The sequence below is a fragment of the Sander vitreus genome, chromosome 13 (genome assembly GCF_031162955.1).
Source record: "Sander vitreus isolate 19-12246 chromosome 13, sanVit1, whole genome shotgun sequence".
Lineage (NCBI taxonomy): Eukaryota > Metazoa > Chordata > Actinopteri > Perciformes > Percidae > Sander > Sander vitreus.
In genome coordinates, this window is record NC_135867.1 from 1,087,660 (window position 1) to 1,097,917 (window position 10,258).

At 45.3% G+C, this 10,258-nt stretch overlaps 1 protein-coding gene across 1 annotated transcript in view; it reads right to left on the minus strand.

The window, feature by feature from the left end:
• The window catches only part of LOC144528194 (alpha-1A adrenergic receptor-like), a 19,258-nt gene extending 10,550 nt beyond the window's left edge, over nucleotides 1-8,708 (minus strand). The window contains exons 1-3 of the mRNA XM_078266672.1: nucleotides 8,394-8,708; nucleotides 3,816-4,067; nucleotides 2,028-2,424 (exon numbers count right to left, since the gene is read on the minus strand). Of these exons, the coding sequence (XP_078122798.1) occupies nucleotides 2,028-2,424; nucleotides 3,816-4,067; nucleotides 8,394-8,708 (964 nt within the window). The remainder of the gene's footprint in view (nucleotides 1-2,027; nucleotides 2,425-3,815; nucleotides 4,068-8,393) is intronic.
• Nucleotides 8,709-10,258: the final 1,550 nt, after the last annotated feature.

Sequence of the window (10,258 nt, forward strand, 5' to 3'; positions counted from 1 at the left end):
TCCCCTCTCTGTCTCCGGGAGGAAACAACACGTAACTCTGGGTTCCTGATTGGCTGTTTTGCCGTGGGACCCTAGGCATCGCCGCTCAGGCCAAAATATTTAAAATATGAAGAATACTAAAATAATATGCAGTTTCTGAAATGTTTTCTCACCATCAATCACAGTTTAATGCTCCAAAAAGTCTAAAGTGAGTACTTCTGATTGTAGATACTTGTGTCTGTATCAGAAACGCTGATATACAGCACATTGACCTGCTTTATAATTGTGGGGCTGCACGATTACGGCCAAAATGATAATCAATATATTGATCCTGATTAATTATCACGATTATTTGTTGATTTTAACCAAAACTAATGTTATTGTCACACAGGCTGATTATAGCTGCTTTCACATCCATTCCTCCTTTGTTGAAGGACACTATGAAGGAGCCATTTCAGCTGTTGTACGAACACTTTCCAAACATGCGCGTTTGCCGTGAAAAGATACAGGCAACGCAATTTTCTGTTCACGTTAACGGCGCATGTTAACATCCGGTGCCAATAGGGCATCTACCGGACGAAATAGCAACGCGGATTACGTTGCCACTTAAATGTCTGCGTTGCTCTGATGCTCCAAAACAGACGTTACAGGCAACAGAAACATCGCTGCATGTCACGCTGGTAAACACTAATAACACGTTACACAGCAGGTAACATTAGCCTACCATTAGCTAGTAAACACTAATAACACGTTACACAGAAGGTAACGTTAGCTACAGTAAACACTAATAACACGTTACACAGCAGGTAACGTTAGCCTACCGTTAGCTACAGTAAACACTAATAACACGTTACACAGCAGGTAACGTGTTATTAGTGTTTACTAGCTACCATTAGCTACAGTAAACACTAATAACACGTTACACAGCAGGTAACATTAGCCTACCATTAGCTAGTAAACACTAATAACACGTTACACAGCAGGTAACGTTAGCTACCATTAGCTAGTAAACACTAATAACACGTTACACAGCAGGTAATGTTAGCCTACCATTAGCTAGTAAACACTAATAACACGTTACACAGCAGGTAACGTTAGCTACCATTAGCTAGTAAACACTAATAACACGTTACACAGCAGGTAACGTTAGCTACCATTAGCTAGTAAACACTAATAACACGTTACACAGCAGGTAACGTTAGCCTACCATTAGCTAGTAAACACTAATAACACGTTACACAGCAGGTAACGTTAGCCTAGCATTAGCTAGTAAACATTAATAACACGTTACACAGCAGGTAACGTTAGCCTACCATTAGCTAGTAAACACTAATAACACATTACACAGCAGGTAACGTTAGCTACCATTAGCTAGTAAACACTAATAACACGTTACACAGCAGGTAACGTTAGCCTACCATTAGCTAGTAAACATTAATAACACATTACACAGCAGATAACATTAGCCTGCTGTGCTAATTAGTAAACACTAATAACACATTACACAGCAGGTAACGTTAGCCTACCGTTAGCTACAGTAAACACTAATAACACGTTACACAGAAGGTAACGTTAGCCTACCGTTAGCTACAGTAAACACTAATAACACGTTACACAGAAGGTAACGTTAGCCTACCGTTAGCTACAATAGTAACTGGATTAAACACGGCTAAAATGCTGACAGCTAAACGGTGTAGTGTGACTGTATTTCACTGTAGAGGACTACAACAGTCTGACTGCTATCTGTTGTGGAGTTTTCCTCACGTTACTCCGTCCTCTGTGACAGTCTACATCTAAACTAAGCTGCGCGGTGCAGGGAACCGCTCTGATTGGCTCGTGGAGGCACGTGATCAGAGAGAGGTTTACGGAGCGTTCTATGAACTGAATGAAGCATTTTAAGTATCGCTCGATCACGTGAAAGTGATCGCGGGAAGCCAAAATCGTGACTGTGATTAAAATTTGATTAATTGTGCAGCTCTAGCCCGGGCTGATTAATTGAACGTAAACAGACAGATGATGTTAGAAACAACGGTTAGTATTGAACGTACCGATGGGCAGCACCAGGAAGAAGGGCAGCCAGCAGAGAATGAACATGCCCACCACCACGCCCAGCGTCTTGGCCGCCTTCTTCTCTCGGGAGAACTTCAGCAGTTTGACGGTGAGCGTGCTGCGTGCGGCCGAGGCTCCGCCCCCTCCGGCCTTGGCGGCAGCGGGACACAGCTCCTGGATCTGCTGGCTCCGGCAGTGGATCCGCATGGTGAACTCGTTGGAGTCCTCCATGCGCTCCTTCATCATGCCGGCCTCCAGGTTCTTGGTGGTGCGTTTGGCAACGACGTAGACGCGGAAGTACATGGCGAGGATGACGGCCAGCGGGATGTAGAAGGAGCCGAGCGACGAGAACAGGGCGTAGAACGGCTCCTGGGTGATGGCACACTCGGTGTCGTCCTGCGGGAGGCCAGCAGAGTTTCACTTTGATTAGAAACATTCTCAACAAACTGTATTCCTTCAAATCATTTCACATTGAGGCTACATTTACAATGCTTAGTTTTGGGGTCCTATCTTGCACCTGGCGCAGCACAAAGCCCGACGCCAGCGTCTTTGCAAGTTTCAGACAGACGCAGTTGTCAGTTTCCCGTCCAGCGCCCACGTCGTTTAAATGACAAATGCACCTGCACCCATCTGTGGCCCATGGGCGTGCTGGTCTTACAGGGAGGTGTGTTCAGGTGCATTCTGGGCGTGCTGGTCTTACAGGGAGGTGTGTTCAGGTGCATTCTGGGCGTGCTCGTCTTACAGGGAGGTGTGTTCAGGTGCATTCTGGGCGTGCTGGTCTTACAGGGAGGTGTGTTCAGGTGCATTCTGGGCGTGCTGGTCTTACAGGGAGGTGTGTTCAGGTGCATTCTGGGCGTGCTGGTCTTACAGGGAGGTGTGTTCAGGTGCATTCTGGGCGTGCTGGTCTTACAGGGAGGTGTGTTCAGGTGCATTCTGGGCGTGCTGGTCTTACAGGGACGTGTGTTCAGGTGCATTCTGGGCGTGCTGGTCTTACAGGGAGGTGTGTTCAGGTGCATTCTGGGCGTGCTGGTCTTATATGGAGGTGTGTTCAGGTGCATTCTGGGCGTGCTGGTCTTACAGGGAGGTGTGTTCAGGTGCATTCTGGGCGTGCTGGTCTTACAGGGAGGTGTGTTCAGGTGCATTCTGGGCGTGCTGGTCTTACAGGGAGGTGTGTTCAGGTGCATTCTGGGCGTGCTGGTCTTACAGGGAGGTGTGTTCAGGTGCATTCTGGGCGTGCTGGTCTTACAGGGAGGTGTGTTCAGGTGCATTCTGGGCGTGCTGGTCTTACAGGGAGGTGTGTTCAGGTGCATTCTGGGCGTGCTGGTCTTACAGGGAGGTGTGTTCAGGTGCATTCTGGGCGTGCTGGTCTTACAGGGAGGTGTGTTCAGGTGCATTCTGGGCGTGCTCGTCTTACAGGGAGGTGTGTTCAGGTGCATTCTGGGCGTGCTGGTCTTACAGGGAGGTGTGTTCAGGTGCATTCTGGGAGTATTGCTATCTTGAGGCAGCGGGAAGTGATCGCGCCGTTGACCAACAAAAACCTGGTCTAAAGTCAATAACGGAGCATTTTACAGACACACACACACACACACACACACACACACACACACACACACACACACATACAGACACCGTAGCCGAGCCAAAGTAGAACACTTTTTAATTAACTTTATCGGTTATCAGGCAAATAAAATGCAGATACAGATAATCTGCAAACTGCCAAAATAAACAGCGCGATAATCAGTGTATCCCTATAGTTTCAGTGTTGCATGATGGGTAATTTTTCGTACCTGTGACGGTGTCGGCTTCCAGCCCAGCAGCGGGCCGATGGAGATGACGATGGAGAGGAGCCAGACGCCGAGCATGGCGAGCAGCGCCCGCTTCTCGGTGACGATCGTCGGGTACTGGAGCGGGTAGCGGACGCCGATGTATCGGTCGATGGAGATGACGCACAGAGACATGATGGACGCCGTGCAGCACAGGACGTCCACCGCTGCCCAGATGTCACAGAAGATCCGACCAAACACCCAATAATCCAGAACCTGTATGGACAGGAAGAACCTGAAAACACTTCCTCTAATCCAGAACCTGTATGGACAGGAAGAACCTGAAAACACTTCCTCTAATCCAGAACCTGTATGGACAGGAAGAACCTGAAAACACTTCTTCTAATCCAGAACCTGTATGGACAGGAAGAACCTGAAAACACTTCTTCTAATCCAGAACCTGTATGGACAGGAAGAACCTGAAAACACTTCTTCTAATCCAGAACCTGTATGGACAGGAAGAACCTGAAAACACTTCCTCTAATCCAGAACCTGTAGGCGGGTCTCCCAACTCTGCAGGACTGACCCGCAATTTCCACCTTCAATACCAACGTATTTGTCATAGACATATATATAATGGACCAGCAGACCCCGTGTCTCTGGACGGAGACCAGTGAAGGACATTAGAAGCTCTTTCCCGGTGATGGCTGAGCGTTACTGAGCAGCCTCCAACTGAGCTTGAAGACGTAGATGTGACGTGAGCAACCTGTCTGAAAGTTGGAAGTCTTCTGGTAGCTGTGCCAAGAGAAATCTCAATCATTCCCAATCTAGCAGAGACGGAGAGCGTAGGTATATGTAAGGAGATAACATAGACACAGGCTCATTATTGATCACTAAAATGATAGTTAACATTAGTCATTACACTTAAACAGCTGATGGAAGTCCAAACTGCCTGAGAGGTCACGAGGACCCACGAGATCTCGCAAAAACCAACAACAGTTTGTTTCAGGCCCGTCTCCGCCCATTATGACGTTTTCAAGGTGTAGTGCAGGTAAATATGATGCAGCCGTTCTGCAGTCAGTGAAAATACACACATTATACACAAAGAGCCGGTATTTTTTACTGTATAAAAACATCAAACTAAGTCAAAGCCAACTTGATGTTTCTAATAGCATCTGGGAATAAGTTATTGGCCCAATCCCAAAGTCCGAACTCACAGACTCATGGACTTCGGTGCGCGTTCTCACGAAATTCCTAAGGGCTTAGGGTTGTCCCAATGTCAAATTTCAAAGGGCGTGAGGGTTTGAGTACACACGTACCGACAGTGTTGGGAGTAACGCAATTACAGTAATGTATTCCTTTTTGTTGTAATGCAGTAATATAACGCATTACTAATTACCGTATTTTCCGGACTATAAGTCGCACTTTTTGTTCATACTTTGGCTGGTCCTGCGACTTATAGTCAGGTGCGACTTATATATCAAAATATATATATATAATGTAACATGTTTTAAATGTTATTTCATGCTGAAAACATTACCGTCTACAGCCGCTCTAGGCGCTCTAGGCTTGTGACGACTATATGCTGCTCCTAAAGACAACTGAGAAAGAAAAGAAGCTGCAGGAGACTGCAGGTAGTAAAACACGCAGCCGAAAACGGTCATCGAGCAGCAGGACGAGAGTTTGGAGTGAGAGAGAAACTTGTGAGGGACTGGAGAAAAGGTTAGTCTTACTGCAATGAAGAAAACAAAGAAAGCTAGTCGCGCTGAAATCCAGATGGCCAGAGCTGGAGGAAGGAGTCCACAGATGGGTGCTTGAACAACGTGCTGCTGGGAGAGGCTCGTCAACAGTGCTGTTACGTTACGTTAACATAGTGACACCTACCGTATTCAGCCCCTTGTTCTGGGGGCTGTTGGGTAGTTTAATAACTCGCCTTTCCAGATTAAATGTCTGTTCTTGGTCTTGGATTTTGTGAAATACATTTCTAAATAAATGTGACTTATAGTCCAGTGTGACTTATATATGTTTTTTTCCTCTTCATGACACATTTTTTGACTTATACGACTTATAGTCCGGAAAATACGGTACATTTCGGTAATAATATACCCGTTAACACAACATTTAGTGGTGTTTTGTTTTTTAAGAATTCAACAACACTGAATAATTTCTTCACAGGAACAAAAAAGCCGTGAGTATTATTTCCTGTTGCTGTATTCGATGGTTGAGATGACTACAGAGACAGATACATTGGGATGGACATTATTTTCAGGAGTTATTACGCTGCATTGAAGCGTCAGCGCGGACAGCAGTGTGTCCGAGCTGCTGACAGGTATAAACATGTCGGGAATTAATGTTGATGCTTGCTACACGTAAATATCATTACATTTTACACTATGCCATACTTCAATACAACTGTAAGCTTACAAAAATACTAGGTTATATATTAGGAGGTTAGGAGTATTTTCATTTTCTCCTACTTGCCTACGTTTTACTTCTCTGTTTGTATAGCTTTAGTTACTTTGCATATTCATATTATTAGACTTTATTGATCCCGTGGTGGAATTCACAAGCTACCTGCCAAGTCAAACCGCTGTTATTTTGGTGAAAATAACTCAAAAGTAATGCAAAAGTAGTGTAAAGCATTACAATTGAGAGTCAGTACTATTGTAATATAACTAATTACTCTCAAATGACAGTAGCTAGTAATCTATAATGTATTACATTGTCCGTGAGTCTGCATTAGGTCTGCACGATTCGGGGGAAAATATGAATCAGGATTTGTTTTAGCTTAGAACTGATATCACGATTCTCTGCCACGATTGTTTTCTCACGAAGCGTAATGTTTATTGCACACATGGACCATGACAAAACTAAACTAATTGGCAGTACCAAACATAGATATTTTTTGGCACCTATAGCACACTGAGCATCACCACGAGCCTGTAAACACAGAGGCTTCAATGAAGAGAAGGGAGAGCACTGCAGTGCTTTAAAACCTATTTTATACAGTCTATGTTTAAAACTCACAGGAGAAAGTAGTAGCGTTTGTGATGCAGTTGGCTCGTAACATTAAATGAGAATCAAAGTATATATAAGATTTTATAACGATTAATCGTGCAGGCCGAGTCTGCATCAATGCAGACTTCACCAAAAGGTTATTACCCACAGTTCAAAGCGTTGTGACGTTTACTGCGGAGACCACGGAGCACAGACCAGCCTGTCGTCCAGCTCGTAAAACAAGAGGGTTGAAAACATGTGGAATCAGGCAGCCGTCTCCTGTGTCTTGGCCGTGTGGAAAGCACCAAGCTTAAAATGTTCCCAAACCGGCAAGTGTCAGCAACATCTTTGTTATTAAACGTCGCCAAGGTAACATGTGATCTCGTGAAGTGCTGTCCCAATCCCATTTATACCTATCTGAGCCCATGTGGCCTCACACTCACTCATTTAGCACCTGAGATCAATTAAGTCTGTGAGTCTTTAGTCCTTTACTTTGGGATTGGGCCACTGACTTTAATGGAAACCTATTGACTCCGCAGCTGTTCCGCAGTTGGTGGAAATTGGGCCTGACTCAAACGCCGATCCGCTTGTTGTGCTATAACCTCATCCCTATTGCCCTCCGCCTCGTCTCTGGCCAGACCTTCCGACACTTGCCCATTCTAACCGACTAGCTAACGTTAGCTTGTTAGTAGCACGGTACAAGACGTATTTTTTTTTTTTTTCTCCTGACAACAATTGAGTCACGCCCGAGCTTGGATGTTTAGGTCCAGAGCTTGCTCACCATGTCCATGGATTTATAATAATACACAACGTTGCGCCGTTATTATTATTATTATTATTATTATTATTATAATACGTCCATGTGTCGTGAGGACTTTCACAACCTTCTTCCCGTGAAAGTGCCCTGGAACGGCCGTCAAACCCGTATCTTACTCCCTGTGAACTGGTACCAGATGGTTGTACTCCCAGTTACAGTTGTTGACGTCACACACACATAAACAACAATGGCGCCCCCTGTTGATGCTGTACATACGCCGCTGATTAACGCTGAAAAATAGAAATAAACAGGCAACGTAAAGTAATTCCGCACATTGTAATCAAAACAATACACATATGATTGTGTACTAATACAGGTTATGTTTATTAAATGAAGCCCAAAATATGTCGCTAGTATCAGCTAGCGCGAGCTAGCGTCAACGGTAGGTAGCCGCTAGCTAACGCTAATGCTAGCTAGAAGGGTTTGTCGTGACTTTGCCTGGAACGCTACCAAGTCGTGAGTCGTGACTTGAAGGCGTAATTTACGGGCTAAACATTGTGTCTTGAACGCAGCATTAGCAGCTTCAGATTGGACAGTTTAGGGGGAATTTAGAACTTATAGTTGAAGTTAGCTTCCGATTTACAGCGTCCGATTCAGCAGGGAAACATAACTTACATTGCTGAGTAACTGATCCTTCATTTTTGGAAATGCAATAAAGGGTGTGTGTGTGTGTGTGTGTGTGTGTGTGTGTGTGTGTGTGTGTGTGTGTGTGTGTGTGTGTGTGTGTGTGTGTGTGTGTGTGTGTGTGTGTCTGTGTGTCTGAGCCTGAGGCTGCCCGTGTCACTGACCTCCTGCGTGGCGGACACCGGCAGCACGGTGGTTCCGAGCAGCAGGTCCGCGATGGCCAGGTTGATGATGAAGTAGTTGGTCGGGATCCGCAGGTGTCGGTTACAAACCACCGACAGGATTACCAGGATGTTCCCCACGATGGCGAACATGATGAAGAAGGCCAGCACCATGCTCACCGGCACCGCCCGACACAGGTCCAGCGGGGCGGCGTCGTGCTGGGAGCTGTTGGTGCGGTTGGAGGAGTTGGAGCCGGGCGGTTGATGCTGAGTCCCGGCGTAAAGATCCGCGGAGGAGCCGTTAGTCCACAGACTCATAGTGATGGGGTCCAGAGTAGAGAAAAAAACGGTTTCCTAACGGTTGTTTTCTGTCACTTTAAATCATAAAAATACGTATTTAGGCTAATTGAAGAACAAAAAACGAAACGTTACTTTGAGAGATTCTGGCACAAAGACAGCAGCTTGCTGTGCTTTTAAAAAAAAACGCTTTTTTTATTTTAATTGTTTGTTTTTTTATATTAACTTAAAACCATAAATAGCCTATTTAATTGAAAAAAAAAATGTACTGGGACTCGTTACTTTGACAGATTCAGCAGCTATAATCTATGTGTTTTTAAAAAAAAACAACAAAAAAAACGTTTCTTCACGGTTGTTTTCGTTTAAATTAACTTTAAACCATAAATTTAAATGAAAAAACTGAAATGTGACCGTTACTTTGACCGATTCAGCAGCTATAGCCTAGTCCTAATCTCCGTGTTTTCTCTTCAGTGTCTCAGCAGCAGTTTAACAGCCCTCGGGGCTCTTTAATGTTTAAAAAATCCGAATGTTTTCCTGTAAAAATCCGTAAAAAGTGAACCTGAGAGCGCTCATGTTTGAGATTAAACCCCATGGCTGAGAGGAGCGCTCGTCCCGGGCTCGGTTTGCGCGGGAGGCGCGAGAGCAGCAGCAGCAGCAGCAGCAGCAGTAGCAGGTGTAGGATCGGGTCAGCTCGGTGTTTCCGTGCGGTCAGACAAACAGCCTCGTGCCGGCCGTTGGAGCTCCTCCTCGGGTTAAACTGCTGCTTCAGTAGCGGGTCACAGATCTCTGTGTCCTTTTATGGTCCAAGTGTTTAATGTGGGAAAGTTCCGAGTTAAGAGAAGAAAAAAAAGAGACACGGACATTCATCTTTCTCTCACGAGAGAGACTCTCTCTCTCTCCCCCCCCCCTCTCTCTCTCTCCCTCTCTCTCTCTCTCTCTCTCTCCCTCTCTCTCTCTCTCCCTCTCTCTCTCTCTCTCTCCCCCCTCCCTCTCTCCCCCCCTCTCTCCTCTCTCTCCCCCCCTCTCCTCTCTCTCCCTCTCCTCTCTCTCCCTCTCTCTCTCTCTCTCTCTCCCTCTCTCTCTCTCTCTCTCTCTCTCTCTCTCCCCCCTCCCTCTCTCCCCCCCTCTCTCTCCTCTCTCCCCTCCTCCCTCTCTCCTCTCTCTCTCCCCCTCTCTCCTCTCTCTCTCCCCCCCTCCCCCTTTAAGACATAAATAAATCCCTTAAACACAACATACACTGTAAACCTTTGTTGTAAATGTACAGCTTAAATCTCACAGTATCTTACTGTTTTAATGTGATACAGGATCATAAAGTAAATGGCAATGCATTCTGGGAGAAAATACTAACATAACAGCGAAATACACCGCACCCAGTAAAGTATATCACTGTAAATTCAAATAATACAGTAAGAAACTGTCTATTTACAGTAAAATACCGTAACATTTAAAAACGTATGCTTACTGTAAATAAACAGTCGTTTACTGGCGAAACTGCTGCCGGTATATTACTGTAAATTTACAGTGTTTACGTTTTTTTGTAAGTGTTTGTAAGTTTTACAGTATGTAAAGTG